The sequence below is a fragment of the Pongo pygmaeus genome, chromosome 8 (assembly GCF_028885625.2).
Source record: "Pongo pygmaeus isolate AG05252 chromosome 8, NHGRI_mPonPyg2-v2.0_pri, whole genome shotgun sequence".
NCBI classification, from domain to species: domain Eukaryota; kingdom Metazoa; phylum Chordata; class Mammalia; order Primates; family Hominidae; genus Pongo; species Pongo pygmaeus.
The window spans coordinates 132,581,813-132,602,525 of record NC_072381.2 but is presented as its reverse complement, the minus strand read 5'-3'; the positions used below and the strand labels follow the sequence as shown (position 1 = coordinate 132,602,525).

The window sequence follows — 20,713 nt, the reverse complement described above, 5'->3', positions numbered from 1 at the left end:
TGTCTCTGTGCCTTCTTTCTTCACCTGTAAGTTGAGATCACTGTCTGTCCTGCAGACAGGGGATGGAATGACATGGGGTGACCTTCTAATGTGTTCAGCCTAGTGGCAGGTGTGTCTGAATGGGTAGATGTCCGCTAGTGGCATGAGTGTTGATCTTGCTGGCCAGCAATGCTGGAGCAGGGGCCTGGGGAGGACTTAGTGGTCTTGTGGGCGTCTAATGTGATGAATGCATCCCCTGTATGCCTGGCACACAGGCTGCCACATAAGACTGTCCCTGAAACTCTGGAGCTGCTCTGTCCAATACAGTGGCCACTAGCTGCACATGGCTATTGAAATTCAAACTCAATGACAATTGAAAATTCACAGTCACAGCAGTCACATTTCAAATGCTCAATAGCCACATACATAAGACAGTGCAGCTATGGAACATTTCCATCATCATGAAATGTCCTTCACTCCGGTATCCCAGAACATGGCACAGTGCCTGGTTCTTAAGCATGTGAGGACTTGGGCACCTTAAATCAAGACAAAGGATGGTTTTACTTTAAAATCAATCCTAGTTCAGTCGCTGCCAGCACAAGCTCACGGTGGAAGGTAGAAAGGCAGGTCTCTGTTGTGTTCCTGGGAACATTCATTTCCTCCTCTCTGTCAGCCCTCTGGACTCAGATAGCAAAGAATCAAGTGGTTCCAAAATTCAAGGCCACCTTATGGGGCCCCCTCTTGCTCAATGCCCCAGTGTCGTTAATTTGGCTGAAATTCAAATTTCCCACCCGTCTTCTCCATGTCAGAACATAGGAGAGGACTGCAGCCTCAGAGACAGGCAGATAAGATGCAAGCTCATTCTCCATCCCTTCCCAGACCCTGGGTACAGCACAGAGTCCCAGGAGTGACAGCTGTGAGCAGTGGCAGCCAGCACTGGGCTGGGACATCTGGAACAACAGGCTCTGGAGGGAAGGGAAGTAGCATCTGCTGATTTCCATGGTGTAAATACTGCTACCGTGGCCAATTTCAATCTCATGAAATCCTAAAAATGTAACACTCTGCTCCACTGAGCACCCAACCAATCCCTTGAAGGGCAAGTTCTAGGACTTTAGAACGAGAGATTCACACGGCTTACTTTATGTACCAGATCTGAACTGGGAAGTAGGTATTTTAGTTGCATCTCATGGTTTAAAAGAAAAACAAAACCAAAAAGAAAACAGGAAAATGCACTCTGCTTTGTGTACATGATACATAGTTATTATATGATAGGACAATGAACTCAATGACCAAGTTAAAATATCAATGGAGGCCGGGCACGGTGGATCATGCCTGTAATCCCAGCACTTTGGGAGGCCAAGGCAAGTGGATCACTTGAGGTCAGGAGTTTGAGACCAATCTGGCCAACATGGTGAAACCCCGTCTCTACTAAAAAATACAAACATTAGTTGGGCGTGGTGGCGGTCACCTGTAATCCCAGCTACTCCAGAGGCTGAGGCAGGAGAACTGCTTGAACCCGGGAGGTGGAGGTTGCAGTGGGCCAAGATCATGCCACTGCACTCCAGCCTGGGCAACAGAGCGAGACTCCGTCTCAAAAAAATAAAAATCAATGGAACTTTTCTTGGAAAATATTGTAAAGCCTACAAATCAGGAGCTGGAGAACACTCTTGAAGCTGGGGAAAGTCAGTTCCTCTCCCCACTTGCCACCCCAATAAAGCATACAGGGGCTTCCAACAGAATTTCATCTGCATTCAGAAGAGTCCTAGTGAGGGCAGGCACCTCGGGGCCCATGAGTTTGAATGCAAGTGACAAATCTTGCCCCCACATTTCCACACTGTACTTAAGGTTTGACCTGGCCCAAAGGGGCCATGGGCCTGCTCCTTGGGAAGCCAGTACTCTTTGAATCCTGCTGATGGCCCTGGGCAATGTATGTTTCTTAGAACATGTTTATTGTAAAATCTCCTTAATAGGACTTCTTTTCACTATTGAGTTTGTCAAGCAAGTGCTTCCCTGTAGTTCTTAACCTGTGCAGGAATTTCTGTGTCACTGGCTACAGCTGCTTTCGGTAGCTTCCAAATTATGTTTCATAAGAGACTCTCCTTCATTATTTTCATTTGCTTATGTAGATTTCCAAATGGCTTCGGCAGAGAATGTTTATGGCTGAGACAGGTTAACCTCTGTGAGCTTCAATTTTGTCTGAATCAACTAGGGGTGATAGACACTGAAATACGGTATCCACAAAGCTCCCACTTATAACCAGCACACAGTTGGTGCTGAATAAAGGACATATCCTGTTACGAGCATTTCAGTGGGATGAATTCTGCAAGTAGGTTAGATGTGCAAAAAGTATGCAAAATCATGCCTTTCAGTCCCTTGTAAAACACTGGGGCAATTCACTAAAATCACTCTGCTTTATGCAGTGCGGGCTTGCATGAATGCCAAGAATTATCCTGCTTATTTCAGAGCTCTTAGTATTATGCTTGTGTCTTCCGGAGAAGTTCAGGGTCACACAGGCTACCTAAATAAGTCACTAATGGGAGTCACTGAAGGCTAAGAACAAGGCAAATGGGACAGTGGATTTAAAAAACCCAATCAATTATTAGAACAGTGCTAATTCCCTGTAGCAGCTATGGGATTCCTGGGCAGGAGATCCTCAGACCAATGGGGTGTAGGTCTTGGTGGCTCGCTGGGTAAACTCACCAGCAACTACAGTGTGGCAACCCGGACAGTGCTCTTTGCCTCTTAGATTTCCTACCCCAAACATTTAGTGTCTTGAAGTGTCCATTGGCTGGTGACAGCTTAATGATACTCTGCTATTTGGAGAAGACCAGAAATGATCGTGAGAAGCTTTACTTGAGGATATCAAGCACATGATCAGGATCTGTCATTGCCCAGAGTGAAGCAGATTCTTCTACCGGCCAGGCCTCCCTCAGCATTTGCTGGGTGTTACCTGCAGGCTTGGGGTAGGGGGAGAGAGCAAGAGGACCCAGGCCCTTAAACATGACCAGCAGGTAGTGATGAGACCCTGAGGCTTCGGGGCTTTGTGACTTTACTAATTCAGAGCAAAGGCAAGAGTATGATTAAAAACAGAAAATCCTAAGTAACACACCAACCCAAAGAGTCTAGTACCTTGCAGGAAGGGTGGCAAACCCAGTTATTTACCACCTTCCATCATCCCTGCCACCCCATCACGGGGGCAGTTCCCTGTCAGCAGGGGTCCTGTTCATCCTTACTGAGAAAGGGTGGTTTCTTGGTGGTGTGAGGCCAGCTCTCCCGAGTCTCGGGCACACAGTGGTAAAAAAAGAAGCTAAAGGAACCCCCTGAGTTCAGGGGCTCTGTGAGGGTGCCGTTCACAGTGGTGTTCAAGACAAGGGAGAGAGGAAGAAAGATCTGAGGGATGGAACGAGTTAATACAGATAAAGCGTGGTATCCTGTATCAAGGTTTGCTCAACTTTACCAAAAAAAATGAATAGCCAACAAGTAATGAAAGGTCTTGTGCACATACACATAATTAAGAGGTAAGGACTTAGTCTCATGGACATCAGTGTTTACTGCAGGGGCTCAGGGTCAGCTCCTACATGGCAGAGGTCAGCAAACTTTTCTGCAAAGCGCCAAGTAGTAAATACATATTGAGAGCCAGTCTATGTCACAGTGATTCAACTCGGCCCTTGTATCCTGAAAGCACCCACAGACAATCTGTATGAATGAGCATACTTGTGTTCCAATAAAACTTTATTTACAAAAACAGGTGGTAGCCAGATTTGGGCCACAGGCCATAGTTTATGGACTCCTGATATACGGTTTGTAAATACAGTGACCACATTCATACAGCTAAAACTGTTCAGGCCAGAATATGGGTGCAGGCAATCCAAGGTGTGTGACTGCCAGGCACACCGGCCTATCATTCATTCACACATTTAGAAGGTTTCTGCCAAACATCACTGAAGTGATGGACACTGTGCCAGGCAATGAGAGGATGTGAGAGTCAAAGGAATTCGGGCCCAGCCTTTGAGGGCTTCACAGTTCATCAGCATTCAGGCTGTTCAAATATACGCTTAATTGTTCATCGGCCCATACAACCTGGGATCCTGCTTTGGAACTTTGTGTGTGTATGATACACATATACCTAATATGTATGTATAATGTATATGACAGCATCTCTTGGAAACATGAAAAAGTCTCATTCTCCCAGCAGCAGGAATAAAAAGCCATCACAGAACATGTTTGTGTGATGTGACTTGCGTTAACCTAGATATTGATGCCAGATGGGTAGAAATGATATACTTGCTGTATCTTATGTCCTCATATTGACAAATCACTCAGAATCAGGCATTCTTCAGAGAGACCTGTCAGGGTATAAGAAATCTCTGAATTTGCTCTAATTACCAATGCCCAAACAGAATAAATACTGCATCACAATTACAGAGGAAGCATAAGGGGACTATTTAAGTTACAGAGCAGAAAGAACCCACATAGAAAATTGTGCACCACTGCAGCAGCTGTGCATAAACGCTGAGGAATCACGAAGGTGTGGGCTTAGAGTCTGATTTCCTAGCTTCCCAGGTTCCCCCCTCCAAGAGCCAAGGGGAAAGCTGGGCACGGTGAGGTGATCCCATCCCAATTTGGCTGTGCACCCTCTAGCAGGATGATTAGGTTGTTCTTGCCAAAACCTACCCTCTTAATAGAGATCAAAGTCTTCCACCTGGTTAGCTGGGAATGGCCCAATTTTGAGGAGAGGAGGTGGGTGACATTAGACGGTCTCTCAACAGCCTCTGCAGTCCTGAAAACGATCTTGTGGCTCTTCTCTGGAATATTGAGTGTCGTGTTCCCTGGCTCTGGCCAGATGCATCACAGAAAAGCAGGGCATTGTGAGCAGCAGAGAGAAAGCAGCGCTGAGCCGACATCAGAAGCAAAAAGGTTGTTGCTGCCAAATGCTCTCCTGTGCCTTAGCACTCCCTATTTGACTGGCATGGAAATGTCAGCACTTCATTTTCTAATATTCTTGATAAATCAGTTTCGATGTCTCTCTCCACATTTATCATAACCCAAAACATTTTACATCATTCCAGCCAGCTGGCTGAGGTCAGCCTCCCGTGCACTTGGTTCTTCCATTTTTCCAGAGTGAGATTCAGGAGAGGGGTAGGGTGGGGTGACCAGGCTCTCCATTCTGCAGGTCCTGAGATGCTGACCTTCCCTCTCCTGACCTGTGTGCACAGGCTTATTAACCCCTCTGGACCTCAGCTTTTCTCTGTAACAGACAGCTGAGAATACCTGCCTCCTGGGCTTCTCTTGGAGATGAAATGAATTATGGACAAAGAGGGTCTCAGTCCTCAGACTATGTTTGTACTCAGTAAGTTACTCCCTTCGAGGTTACTTTGCTACTAGGAAGCAACCCTCCAAGTGCTAAGATTCAGGGAAGTGAAGCCAGGGGAGGAGCTTGAACACAGAGAAGAGATTTTCTTGCTTTATTTTACAGGGTAGTGTATTTTGGGGATGGGGGGTGGTGGTGAGGATCACTAAATGGAGACATCAAGCTTTGTCTTGGTGGTTTCCAGAGAAAAGGACAGGACCAGTTCATTTGGTGTCACAGGCAGGGGAGCTGACGTAGCGTCAGGAGACCTGGATTTTCTTCTAGTTCATCCTGGCCTGGCCTCTGAGCTACATTTTTTGATATGAAAGGAAGATGGTCCAAATGAGAGGAGAGGCCCTAGAGGCTCCTTTCTGCTCCAAGAACATATTCTATAGAGATGTCTGAGAACATCACAGTTTCAGCCACTGCCTTATAATACTCATAAAAGTTTGGGAGGGGGAACCTCACTGCAGATCTCTATCAATAAAAGTGTGCAATGATCCCACTGTTCTGTTTTCTTTTTTCCTCTTGACACTTCATCAATTCCTTATCTCTCCCAGTACTACAAATGCTAGAGTTGGTCTCTGTCCTGCAAGATTGCAATCATTTGAATTGTTTTCAGGGTAGCCATTTTCTTTTCTTTTTCTGTTGAAACTAATGGCTTTTATTTATTTGCAATAGAATATTCAAGTTCGAACCCCCAAATATGTTATCATTTCTTTGAGATTTTGAAATGGGAAGCACATTTCATATTCTTTCTATCATTTTCTTCATTTAATTCACAGGGTCACAGCAAGCCTTTTTTATAGCTTATATTTATATAACTTTGTAAACACTACTTTTAAGTTCTTAAAAAATAATAAGGCTTTCCATCTCTAATATGAAAAATAAAGCAAAATATATTTGTAAGAATACAAAACACATTTCAAATTCTTGCTTTGGGCTTCATGTAGGTATCACACATACTTGAAAATGTAATTTAAATAATCTTCCTGTGCAGAATGCCAAAATAGATTTCAAATACCTCCTCAGCCTTTTAAGTTGGTAGGTGAATAAAAGCCTCACCACCAAGCCACTAGGCAATCCAGACAGCCCATTTGCAGATAAAATGAGCAATTCAAGGCATGGCATGAACATTTATGGAATTTATGGATTTGTGTCCCAGAATTTGGATTTAAAAAAAAATGAAATGCAAGTTCTAATTTTCAAATAATTTTAAAAACTCCATGCAATTCCTGCTAAGCTATGCAAAAATGGTTTGAGCTCTATTTCCCACTGGAGCTGAGGGAGAGTTCTAGTGAAATGAGAATCCCCATACAGAGGACCTACAGAGGTCACCTATTTTGGGCACCTACAACGTGCCAGCCATTTGGTATTATCTTCTCTAATCCTTAGAGTAACAATCCAAGGTGGGAATGCCCTCTATGAGGAAGCCAGAGCTTGGATATGCTCAGTACCTTCTCCAAGGTCAAAAAACTGGTGAGACATGTTAATGCCAGAATTCACATCTGGGCTGTCAGACCAGCCCACTCATCTCTCTCCCCTGAAAATGGGGAACTAACATGAACTAATGAAAATGCAGGCATTTTTTGGGCCGGGTGCTGTGGCTCACACCTGTAATCCCAGCACTTTGGGAGGCCGAGGCGGGTGGATCACGAGGTCAGGAGATGGAGACCATCCTGGCTAACACGGTGAAACCCCGTCTCTACTAAAAATACAAAAAATTAGCCGGGCATGGTGGCGGGCACCTGTAGTCCCAGTTACTTGGAAGGCTGAGGCAGGAGAATGGAGTGAGCCCAAGAGGCAGAGCTTGCAGTGAGCCGAGATTGTGCCCCTGCACTCCAGCCTGCACTACAGAGCGAGACTCCGTCTCAGAAAATAAATAAATAAATAAATAAATAAATAAATAAATAAATAAGAAAATGCAGGCATTTTTTAAATTTTTAAATTTTTTTGCTAATGCAAGTCTGGATTTTCCCTTTTACTTGAAAAGGCTACAGAAGCTTCTACCCTCCCAGGCCTGGTAGGGTTCATGCCAATTCATCTTCTGGAGAAAGCATCTTTCCGGTGCTAGAGACAGCAGAGACCCCCCCCCCGCCCACCCACTGCCATTGAGGGGGTCCCATAAATAAAGTGTATTGGGAAGGATCTGTAATCATTAACAGGAATCCTCTCTGTGAGGTAATTTCAGACAAATCAAGGCCATTGATCTTTAAGTCCAGGGATCTGGGTGCCAGGATGCAACGTCTCTCCTTGAGGAACCTGCCTGGAAACCCAGTTCATAGGCCATTTGTAATATCAGTGGTCCTTCAGAGGGCCGTCACATGCCTGTCTGGCTCTTCCTTCCTCATACTGATGTCCACATCCGTGTGAACAACAAACATTTGATACTGCATTGTTTGCAATGCAATATAAAAATAAACCTTAAAGATAGGCTGGCAAGAACATTCATGAACATTGAGATCCTGGGGGAAAAAAATGATCGAAAAATGAGCATACTTTAACCAAAAAGGTAGTAAAGTTTTCTCTATCAGTATGTCATTGGTTACAGCACTAGGTTATCCCCTTAGAAAACTCTCATAACTGGACATCAAGAACTTTATAAATGATCACACCAAATTTAAAGATTTTAGTCTTTGGCAACAAGAGCTCTGAAACATTTGTTTAAAAAGCAAATGCAAGGTCAGGCTTTTGAAACAAAGCACTAAAGCTCCAAGACGTGTAAGTTCTCATTAAAAATTGCTAACTAAGCTTGATCTAAAAACACACATCAAAAGAAATTAAAGATAAAAGACTCTGTGGATATTTACCATCAGAACCACTGGCAAATAGACAACATTAATGCTTTCAAATTCAAACCTCTGTGACAGTACAAGAGCTGAAGAAATATGGGAGTCCTGAAGGAAAATTTGGTTTAATATAGTATACTCACATTCTTATTTTCATTCTAGTTTGATAGCCAGTGCCACCAAAATTCATTTTCATTAATTTTCAATAAATTATAGCTTAAGCTTTATCTCTCCTCCAGGAAAATAAGTTAATCAACTCGGCCTCAGCTGGAAAAAGTTGTTTTCCTTATTAATAGCTGCTACTGGTGCCTTCTGGGCCAAATGACTTGTTTGTATCATTGTCATCATTTTGCAACTTAGTATTTCCCTGACTGCATGAATGAAAGAAGGAAAATGTAAGCTTTGCCCTGTTTATAATATAGCCAGGCAGTATACACACAAAATAATAATTACTAGCTTTCCTGATATTTATGTTATGATTTTATATTATGAAAATATGATTAAAAGGCACCAAAGCTAAAAAAAAAAAAAGTCCTGCCTTAATAATAGTGTTCATCTCTGTATTTGTCCCTGTCCAAATCTGCATGTATTTCTGACAATAATAATGTCTATAAAATACTGATGCATTCCATTTTCTCCATCATGCATGATGGCTCTGTGAAAAAAGCAGCATATAAGTTGCTGGGACAGGGCTACAGAGAGGAGCGACAAAAACAAGGAGGCAGGGCCGGGCGCGGTGGCTCATGCCTGTAATCCCAACACTCTCGGAGGCTGAGGCGGGTGGATCACCTGAGGTCAGGAGTTTGAGACCAGCCTGGCCAACATGGTGAAACCCCGTGTCTACTGAAAATACAAAAATTAGTGGGGTATGGTGGCAGGCACCTGTAATCTCAGCTGCTCGGGAGGCTGAGGGAGGAGAATCACTTGAACCTGGGAGGCGGAGTTTGCAGTGAGCCCAGATCGCGCTGCTGCACCCAGCCTGGGTGACACAGCAGGACTCTGTCTCCAAAAATAAAAAAAAAAAAACAACGAGGCAAATGACAGGGAGACAAAGGGCCGAGGAAGAAAGAGAGGAGAGGGAGCCCGGCTGACCCCTGCGTCCTCTGGGACGCGACGCAACGCCACGCAGGTTGGAATCTCCCTGCTAACTGTGATGCTTTGCCACGATCCACCAGCATTGTTACCCTTTAATTCTTGATAATGAAAACAAGCATTAAAAGCTTCCCTAACAGCCAGAGCCTCCCCAGAATTATAGTGTCACCACATCTGGGGAGCTGCGAGGCCAATAAAAGTTAATTTGTCCACACCATCGAAAGAAAGCCACTGAGTTCATTAAGGGTGTTTCTTCATGGAACACATCCACCAGGATTGCTTCGGGGCAAAAAAAAAAAAAAAAAGCCTTTATCTGGACACAGAAATGGGCCTGCTTTAGGTGCAAGACCAAGCTATTTATTTTCAAAACTGGGTGTCGGAAGCAGAAAACGACTGACCTTTTTTCTACTTGTTTGAAGAAATTTAAAATGGGCTAATATGAATACTATTTAGACAGATGCATCACAAAACTGTGAGAGTCCTATTTTCCTTTTCAGAAGCAAAAGGGTATGTTATCAGTTCACCCAAAAGGGCACTCACACAGATTCCTCATTCATTCACTCAAGCATTATTCAAAAAATATTTCTCAATCATCTACTCTACTTCTGGCCCTGAGGTGGGCACTGAAAGTTCGTCCGCCAGGGAACAGACAAAAACCTCTGCCCACATCGTGTTGACCTTCTCGTGGAGGGAGACAGGGAAAGCAAAATAGCTACAGCTCACAGCATACAGGTATACACCATGGTGAAGAAGTCTCAAGCAGGGAGGGAGGGAGAGGTGGGAAGGAAACTGACTTTCACTGGGCATGAAAGGACCAGGCATTGCTGATGCACCTCAAGCCCCGATCTGCAGAAGTCACCAAGCTATCAGCAGCTAGGATTGTGAAGAGGAACAAAGACATGTTCCCAGCCAGCAAAATGCCCAGACCCATAGGACAGAGAAAGTGCATCTGATCATCAGATTCCACGGTGGCATGGTCTGCAAGAGAGCCACAAACAAGGTGCTGGGAGTGCTGTGCTGCGGATGTGCTGTGCTGCCCAGGAGGGAAGAGAGAAGCCGGGCCAGGACCAAGGATGCGGGTTTGCATGCGGGTTATAACAGTCCCACGGAAGGAGTGCTGCTGTTCAGGGTTATGTGACTCTGCTTCCTTAACCCATCAACAATTCCTTCATTTTGGAAACAAAGGTCTTCTGGATTTTAAGTGTCTGGGGGCAAGACCTGTGTTTTATTCTTCCAAGCAACTGTTCCCCAGCACAGGCCACGCACAGTGCTGACGCACAGCAAGCACCTGATGAACTGTGACTGGCAGGCCTGGGGAGGCCGGCTCGTTATGTCGGCTCATTTGTAGCAAAGTCTGTTAAGGTCTGTGATTAGAACACTAAGTAGAAATAACTAGGCTTGTTGAAAATTATCCTGACATGTTAAATGAGACCACATGGAGTTTACATGTACAGGTGATCCTTCCAGGGTTTAACATCTCGATTCCTGGCTTTAGGGGAATGGGATGTGTGTGATTCTGAGAACTTTGCCCTACCATGGAAAAAAAGTAAGGTAAAGAGAAATGGGATGAAGACAGACCCACCTCAACTTCTGAATGAGCTGTGTGCTCCAAACATCATTGCTAAGTAATTTGTGTTGAGGTTGCTAGGGTAGCCCTCAAAATCCTTTAATCTATATGGAGATTCAGCATTAGAATGCTATCAGATCTAACTATCATGTTCTTAGAGATATATTACTTCCAAGTTCTCACATGGGATGACAAAAATAGATCCCCCTTAGAGTAATCAATTGGGACACAACTGTATACAAGAAACACTATAGAACACACATGTTCATATTCAGGGAGATTGCACGGGTATCTGAAAAAGAAGTATTTGCCTTTCCCCAGAAAGACATTCTAGACAAATGGAGAATACTGAGAGTTAATGGGATCAGCTTTACCACCTGACATACATCTACAGGCGAAAGAGCTGGAGAAAAGAGAAACCAATCATACAATATCAAATCGCATTAACATTCTCGAAACCCATGAGTGGTGGTTATATTAAAGTAACTCTACCACAGACACTGCTTGTCCCATCATCAACGTCCTGAGCAGAAAACATGGGAGACAGTTTTCCAGAGTTTTACTTAACTGTCAGGAAAAAGCTGCTAAGTTTCTCTGGAACAGGGGTCAATCCAACTCCCATATATCTGAGACAAAGACACCTTCTCAATTATATTTTTCATTTGCTCCTTCATTGATCATTCCATGTATCCACAGACCTTTATTGCCATCTCCTCTGTGACTGGCATGGCAGATATTCATTTGCTGGGCGAACAAAGAAAGATTAGCCTGCCATGACAACATGGCAAGACAGGTGTTCTGGCACAGGAAATCGAGCAGAGGCGAGGAGAGTGGGGGAGAACCAGCCAAAGGGTCCGTAAAGAACAGCTGCTCCAGCAGAACTCTCAAAAGGTGGCAGCTGGGCAGCTGGGCAGCTGGAGAGGTGTCAACAGTCACCCCTGTTCGACATCCCAAAAGCAGGGGAGAACAGAGGCAGTACTCCAAACAGCCTTGCCAGTATGGAGGGTCATAATTTGTGCTCTTCAAATTGCAACTTCGGTTTTTACCACTAACAACTTACTTTGTCTACTTGGACATCCAAGGCCAGCAAGGATCTCATAACTGCTCAGCCTAACTGTAGTAAGTTGGGTGCTGGCTGACAGATGGCTCCTATCAGCTACTGGGAAAAAGGGAACAGACAAACCATCACCAAAAGCCAGTACTGCCTTTGACTGATGAAGGGGTGATCTTGGGAGCTGGTTGAGAAAATCGACTTCATATTCTTTTAGCAACCATAAATTGGCTGTTCCCTCAAATTCTAGCATTTAACAGCTCAAATGCTAAGACAATGTACTTGCGTTTCCATGAGTATATGGTGAAGTCTAAATCCACTTTAGCTGTAAACAGCTGACATCTGAAATAAGTACATGTCCAGGGCATAATCTGGCAAACTCCTGGTAAGACCTTAGATTCAGAAACAAGCCAAATCTACTGCTCAGAGTGGCTCTCAAACATAGGAGGGAATCACTGAAAACAGTGCCTTTACTATTTTGAAACTTAATTTCTCCCAGCAATAGTGGTGGTATCATTTTATGCCTCTAATTAATGTCACTTTGAGACTATTAAGTGAAAAAGTCCTTCAAGATGCTGACATAAATGATGGCTTAGTTATCAAGAAGAGACAGCTAGTGCACAAACCTGGGTAAGAATGCAGAAGAAAAAAACTGTTGTTGCATCCAGTAAGAAAACTGAAAGAACAAGAGAGATCAAACTTAAGAGAATAAATTAATGGCAAAAACAATTTTCTTTGGGAGCACAGACCATGCCTTTTTTATTTCTGCAACAACCACCATCTCTAGCTAAGGTCCATACAGGTAAACCTAGGATACAGCCTCTGCATTGATTCAGTGTGACAACTGCCATACCCTATGTAGTGAACGTTTTGAAGACCACACTTAGAAGGTCACGCCTTGATTTCAGCATTATCCAACGTGGTGTTCCCTGACATGCTAGAAGCTCTGAACTTACTGAAAATTAACAAGCCATTTAAAAGAGCAGCAAATCAACAACCGGGTCACTTGCCCTCCCCTGCACTGTGTACTGAACACATCTTCCAGGGAGGGGCCCACAGCACACTGCTGAACTCTGCAACCAGACTGGGCACACACAAATGCCCCATCATCCAGTCACCCAGGAATGTGAGAAGAGAATTTTCCATTGAGAATTTAAATCTTATGAAGGAAACAGTGTCGTGGGACTATGGCAGTAAAAACAGCACATTTACATCAATCCAATCACCCAATACTAGTATTGTAATTACTATTAGGTACTGTAAAATTAGTTTCCACTTGCTAGCCATTCCTCTAGCAGATGCTTGTCACTTTCTCGGTCTTTGCTTCTAATGACAGCACAGTGAGAGACTTTTTTTTTTTCTTTCCTGACCTTTTAACCAAACAATTCATGTTTTGTTATGATTGCCTCAGAGTTGTTAGTCCTGCCTCTCAGGCCCCATCTTCAAGGTCTCGGAGACACTGAGCAGAGCTTGGATATGTGGCTGGGAAGAAAGCTTGCAGTGACCTTTCTCTGACATTTCTCAACACCCTTTCCTAACACCCAGGGCCCTGCTGACTTAGATCTCCCTGTGGTACCAGTATGAAAGAGCAGATGCCGTCCAGCCCTCCTGTGCCCTGCTCCTCGGAGTCCCTGCCGCCCAGGATGTGGCCATGGTGCGGCTCTCAGGCTGAGGCTGGCAGCCACCGCTCCTCCTTTATCATTCCTGCAGTGGTGTCACAAAAACTGCAGCACCAGCTCTGCCATGGGTCTGCCCTTCTTTGTTTCTTTTCAGATGTCTACCCGTGATGCCCTCTTTTGCTAATGGTCTGTAAAAGGAATAACTGAAAACACGCATACCCCAAATTGTCACCAGCTTTTAAAATAAATATACAAAGGTGCGTATAGTCCCTCTTTTGCTATTGGTCCAAAAAGGATTAACTGAAGACTTGCATGCCCCAAATTGTCACCACTTTTTAAAATAAATTTACAAAGGTATGTATGTATGTATGTGTATTTACACACAAAAAAATTCAGGTATGTTATATACTTGTAAGTATACAAGTATATATATATATTTGTACATTCAGGAATTGCTGATAGTAACAACTGAAGAATTAGAGCTGATTATTATAAAGGTATAAGGTAGCTAGAGAAACTGGGGAACTGCATGCTGAGCTAAACCTGAGAGGTCCAGGCCATTACAGAGAGGTAGCCCTGACACTGTGTTGTGTAAGCCAAGTTTATTTTACTTTCTTTAAAGTAGAGCAAAGTCCTGTGAAGAAAGGTGGTTCACTATGAAACAGAAGTGTAAATGACTCAAAAACTGGACTCCACAAAAACCACCTTGTAAAACTGGCTTGTCCAGATCCCTTCTCTTTTTAACAGAGCATCACCTTCTCTTTCATTCACTGTCACAGAGTCTATGTTCTTAGCTTCCCTATTAACAGTTCATGTCCAGGCTCTTCTAACAGGCAAGCCTACCTTGACCAAGGAGTGTTCAAAAGGCATCATCAAGCAAGGAGAGGTCCAGGGTCCCCAAATTGGTCCCTGGGATAAAACCCAGTTCTAGAAAGATGGGAGGCTAGAGCATCAACAGAACAGAAAACAAAAGCACCAAAAAAAGAGAGCTCCTTGGACTTTTAACACTGTCCCTGGTGCTAAATGCGACGTTTTCCAAGCTATATGCATTGTTAAGAGAATACTTACAACTAACTGCCATAGGACAATAAATAGTGAATGCCACAAAATCCATATTTACAATGAACATGCTTATCATTAGCACCCAAAGGAGTTCATATGGGGAGAAAAATGTAGACTAGAACTTTTCACAATTTATACTTGTCAGGTTTTTTTCCACACTCAGTTGGAATTCTTTAAATAGATAAATGTGTTATTCTGGACTTATGAAAATATAAATATGGACTTATGACTTGGCTACATTAACATTAACTGAAAGTCCAGAAGGTACCAGGTATTGTATCACACATGGAGTTACAAGCCTATGTATATATAATACAGGCTCCTCAAAGCAAAAGGGAAGAGTGCTTTACAAAGGTAGCAATTAATCTGCAAGACAGAAAATTTATAATTTGTGATCCAAACGTTCTTCCACTGCAGGTTTTACATCAATAACCTAACCTTTCTCCTCTCTAAACTTCTAATTTGCAAAAGATCTCCAGCCCTACTGTCACTGGAGAAGAATCTGCTCTAGCAGTTTAAAGTTTTTAGATTGTTCTTCCTTATGGCAATGGCAATACAGAGAATCATTCAAAGTACTGTTTTCTGATGTGTTTCCAAGTTGAGAAGGAAAAAATAGGGAAATTCCATAACAGCACTCTGTGTTCCCTGTCCTGTAGAAATAACTTATCTGTTTCATCTCTATTTGGAGAACATATTCAGATGCTGCAGCCCAATTATTAATGTGACCATAAAATTATCAGTGAAGCCAAACCCTACAGCTTGGAAGCTTCAAGGACAATTAGATGGATTATCAAAGCAATAAGCACAATGGATTACACAGTTTTAAGCCCTCTATTGAGAACACTCTCGTGCTTAATAAAATTTTAGCAGGCATACCCTGATTGACATCAGCTGCTGGCAGCCGCCTGTGAATTAACCACATGACAAGGTCAACACTTTAAATTTTATGCACAAATTAATCTCCTGCTGACATTCATGGACTCCAGACAATTGATTCCTTTAAACAAAAGGAAGATCCTAAACAAAACTTAAACAAAACCTCACCTTCATGGTAATGAAGTCCTAAAAATAATTCTCACACATGGGAGAAACATACATATATGTAGAAATTGACAGACCACCCACTGTTTTAAACTAGCTGAAAAAAGAATGACCACAGATATGTCTCCATACAAAGAAAACATAATGACTCCTTTGCTTCTTACCAACAAACGTCAGCCAAACCATGCCATTTTCTCAGGAATTGGTGAATTGGGCTGGGTTGTAAATAAAAGAAGCAAGAGACAGAAAATTGAGTGAAAATGATGTTATAGAAGGAGAGGATTGAGAGTAAAAGTCAAGAAGTGTTTCCATGTCATTCAACCACCTATAAGAAAAACTCTATAGTGGCTTCCCATTAAATTAAAAATAATGCCCAAAGGGCCTCTCATTTTATACACATGTCCTCATCTCTCCCCACTCTCACCTGCTGCATCTATTCCAGCAGCACTGGCCTTTTTTTCTGACTTGCAAACAGAGGAACATCATTCCCACTGCAGGATGTTAACACGTGATGGTCTTTGTGTTTGCAACATCCAACCCTGGATCAACAGATGACTGACTGCTTTTTCATTAGCATCCAGGTCTCACTAAAAACGTCACCTTAGAGTTCATTCTAGGCCAAACTACTGCTTCGCAACACTTCCTTAACACTCAGCAGTATCGAAAATTAACCGTTCGCTCATTTATGCATTTATGTTGCCCTTCTGCCACTCCCATGCCACTGTGAGCTTTGTGAGGACAAGGACTCCATCTTATTCGCAAATGTCTCCTGTAGAGCCAGAAAAATGTTTGACACTTAGTAGGTACTTAATAACTATTTGCTTACTGACTGTAATGGAGGAATATGTGCTTTCTACAAAGTGATTGCAGTAAAGTCTTTTCAGAAAGGGCTTTAGAAGAGCAATTTCTCAGGCCAGGTGCAGTGGCGCATGCCTGTAATCCCAGCACTTTGGGAGGCCAAGGCGGGAAGATCACTTGAGGTTGGGAGTTCAAGACCAGCCTGACCAACATGGAGAAACCCCGTCTCTACTAAAAATACAAAATTAGCCAGGGGTGGTGGCGTATGCCTGTAATCCCAGCTACTCGGTAGGCTGAGGCAGGAGAATCACTTGAACCCAGGAGGCAGAGGTTATGGTGAGCCCAGATTGTGCCCATTGCACTTCAGCCTGGGCAACAAGAGTGAAACTCGGTCTCAAAAAAAAAAAAAAAAAAGAAAGAAAAAGAGAAAAGGAAAGAAAAGAATAGCAATTTCTTACTGAAGAACTCCAAGGTCCTGGAAGATTCCTCTTGTACATTTCGGGTGCCTGAAGCCTTTGTCCTCTCATTGTCAGGTTCATTGCCTATCCCAAGCTGCCAATTACATGTGGTGCAGAACACCAGCCCCAGAGTACAAGCAAGGTGACAGGGAGCATCAGAAGCCTGGGGTCTAAGAATAATGAGATCCTGGACTTGAAGTGTGACTGTATGCTCCTCTGTAAGTGAGGCTAGCATAATTAGAAGGCTCAGGGCTCTAATGCAAGTGAGGCACTGGGAAACTTGGACACTGGGCAAGGAAGGAGTATTGATGGTGATGAGGCTTGATAGAGATTTGCCCTGAGGTTTAGGGCAGGAAGGTTCTATAAGCTTAGAATTCACACCTTCCTGTGAGCACAAAAAGAGTGCCTTCAGAAAACTGTAAATATCCCTGTTTTCACCCACTATAAGAACGTAAAATTTGGATATGACTAGCACATATAGACAAGTACTAGGTGCTCTTTCTCCTGACTTCTGGCTTATACCCACTAGCACAACACAATAGTAGAGCAGTACCTCATCTGCAACCCAAGCCAACGGTTTAACAACACATTCAGCATGGACCATGCCATTGCCAGCACCTGAGCTCAAGGATGGCACTGACTTCACTGTACAAAATGACCTTGGTCAGCACTGAGCTTAGAGCCAAGCTCCAGTAGAATTAGCTGATGGAGAAAGGCTGTAAGTCTATCTAGGGCAAGAGAGAAGGGAAAAGAGTGATGTCATGATATGGAAGAGCCTTGGCATAGGGCGGACAAATCTGGAGCCAGGTGGGAAAGTGCAGGAGGAATGCATTCTTGGGGCTTGCCATGAGGAGGAAAGGGGTAAGGACTGAAAAATCACCATGTCTGGGGAGGAACAAGGGTAGGGGATAAGGCACAGGCTGTTCATCCCCCGTCTCCTGACAAAGCCAACGGGAGAATGGAATGGCCTGATGTGGGGTTCCAAAGGCACCTAAGGTGGGAGGTGATGATGGAAAGACGATAGAGACAGCCATACTGTAATTCCAATTCGGGTTGAAATATGATGAATCACAGAAAGTGCTTGGCAACACTTTGGAGCAGAATATGGTCACTTGATCAACAAACTGCACAGAACTGTGAGGTCACGTCTGAGTTTTGCAAGCCCACTGAGACAATCACGGCATGTGGCAGACAATCCTTTTGTCAAATGTTGACATAACAGAAAATATAATGAGGAAAACAAAAGTTATTTTCAATTTAAAACCCATGATGCAGAGAAGTTTACATAGCAAAGGGGATAAAAAGTACTGACTAGCAATGTTGACAGAAGACCTTCTGTGCACACTGTTACTCTGGTGAGTAGCTCTGTACGTGGAAATTTGCCCCCAGAGTGTTTATAAGCCAATTCAGATGGGAGCTTTTCTCTTGCCACAAATTTAACATTCTGGTTATCATGTCTGTGCCTGAACACAAAATAATATTCAGAAAATACACATCTGCATGTTAAAAATGTCAGAGAGGAAAGGCTGGATAAAATAGGAGAAACTGTGAAAACATAAAACACTCCCCAACTGTTCCTGGGTGGCTGGACCAAGAAACAGCCAAGGCAACTCCAGCCTGGTCCAGAAAATTCTCATCATCAACCCTTTATGTTTATACAACCTTCAACAATATACTACAGAAAGACCCCAAGGTCATTATTATTAATTTTTTAATTAGGGGGGAGAATTAGCAACCTCCCCTACAAAGGCCAAAATCTGCCTGGCCTCGGGGGTCTGACAGAACTGACCAGAGAATAAAGCCAGGGAAAGTAACTCAGAAGTTATGGCAATGGCAGTAAGACATTCTAACATAAAGCTTGGCATTTTTTTCTCTAAAGAGCCAGAGAGTAAATGTTCAGGGATTTGCAGACCAAGAGGCAAAATTGAGGATACTAGAAATAGGTATTTTCATAAAAATTTTCACCATTTTATTGTCCAAAGTAAAAACTTTATTCATGGACACTGAAATTTAAATTTCAGATCATTTCCATGTGTCACAAATATTATATGCTTTCAATTTTTTTTCAAGCGCTTCAAAATGTAAAATCCATTCTTAGTTTGCTGGACAAAACCAGGCCCCGGCGGGATATGGCCTGCAGGCCGCACTTTGCCAGTGCCGGTTCTAGCAGGACAGGCGGGCGTAGAGCAAACATACGCCATGGAGTCAGCATATATATATGTGGTTGGTTTTTCCTCAAAGTTTCTTTAAAACACCATAAATCTGCGTTGAAACATCCCACATTCCCTGTGCTTATAACAAAATCATATTATTTACTTCATCCAGGAGCTTATGTTCACTTCTAAATTTAACTTAAATATCATCTTAGCTATAGGTGTTGCACTGGTTTTGTACAACGAAAGCAGAGACCGGAGCAAACTGGGAAACACACATTAATCAATTTCCATGACCATGATGAGCTTGGCATTGGGAAGGCATCTGATTTGAGGCTTCTGCTCTATAAAGCCAGTGACCCCCAGCCACCGCTTGTAATGCTCTCCTGTTCTTATCTTGTAGGCTTTCATATCGGACGGGGCAAGACACAGCTAATTGTGACACATGCAGGAACAGTGCATGTATTATCTATAGGTATGTTAACGTTCTCCTCTTCCCACTTTCTTATTATGAGTGACAAATGATGTTTACCCACAAATGCAAGAACGATCTGGGGCCATGCTGGGATGATTCTATCAGACAAAAAGTGAAGGACCTTACTTGATTGTAATTCTAAGCTACCTCTAAATACCCCACCCCAAGTATAGAACTGTGGGATGTAGGAGAGCTTGAAGCCATTTATCTTGCAAATGTATCTTAGTGGTTTCAAGAATTGGTATAAGTTTGATGGCTTGCTCCCTTGGAATCGATAGGCGTGAGCCCTGGGCTGTGTGTTCTGGAAAGGCTGTAAAACATAGGCCCTTCAGAGGGTATAGATCAAAGGCTTGAAACCACACCGTATGTGCTAGGAATACCATGGAAAGACCTGGGCTGCTCACACCAAATATGGAATTTTATTTCCTGGGAACTCTCGAGGATTGTGCTGCTTGCCTGTCTCGGGGCAGAATCCCTGCTCCAGAGCCCCTACAGCTGTTCCTTGTGGTTTTTCATTTGAAGTTTGTTTATATGACTGACATCAACAAGAATATGGCAGAAACTCCCAACAGGAAGAACCTGTGTTTGGCTTTCATCAGTAATTTAGGATTTTAAGATATAGTCAAAACCTTCAGAAGGATGGCTATCCTTTTTTCTTTTCTTTTTGCAAATGTAATTTTTCACAAACAAAATATAAAAGTGGTGAGAAATGTTATGAGTAAGTTCTTTTTCTAAAGTTTAGACTGGAGAATAATTTTAATGATCCACCAAATTACCAAAAAAACAATTATCAAACCAAAACACCCTCTAAAAAGTTATTCAAAGTTACTGTCCTCTGCATTAAGAACACAGACATGAGGCGAGCAAAGAGGCTTGAGGCTACACAATCTCAGACCCATCAGGGTTCTCTCCCAAGGGAAAGTCTAAATCTGGCCGTCCATGCCTCTGATCCAGACAGAGCATCCCAGACAGGGCCCAGGTGCCTTAAAAGCAAAAGCAAAGCTGGGTCACCTGGAGACCTTGTCTGGGAGGAGGCAGAAGAAACCACAGGTAGAGATGGGCACCGAAGGCCACATCAGCACATTCCTTAACCGCAGAGGTTCTCAACCAATGGGCCATTTGCAAAGTCTGAAAGGAGACGTTTTCAGTTGCCACAACTGAGGAGCTGCTGCTGGTTATGTCGCAGGTAGAAGCCAGGAATGCTGCTGACATCCTATGCTGCCTGCACAGGGCAACCCCCACAACCAAGAGCTATCCAGTCCCAAATGTCAATAGTGCT

General features: G+C 43.3%; 2 protein-coding genes across 3 annotated transcripts in view; one reads left to right on the top strand and one right to left on the bottom strand.

Annotated features, from left to right (window-relative positions):
* DOCK1 (dedicator of cytokinesis 1) overlaps positions 1-20,713 on the bottom strand; it is a 550,965-nt gene that overhangs the window by 283,802 nt on the left and 246,450 nt on the right. The gene's annotated exons all lie outside the window — the stretch shown is intronic.
* The window catches only part of INSYN2A (inhibitory synaptic factor 2A), a 71,397-nt gene that overhangs the window by 27,614 nt on the left and 23,070 nt on the right, over positions 1-20,713 (top strand). The window contains exon 3 of the mRNA XM_054503627.2: positions 19,363-19,434. Within this exon, the coding sequence (XP_054359602.1) occupies positions 19,363-19,434 (72 nt within the window). The remainder of the gene's footprint in view (positions 1-19,362; positions 19,435-20,713) is intronic.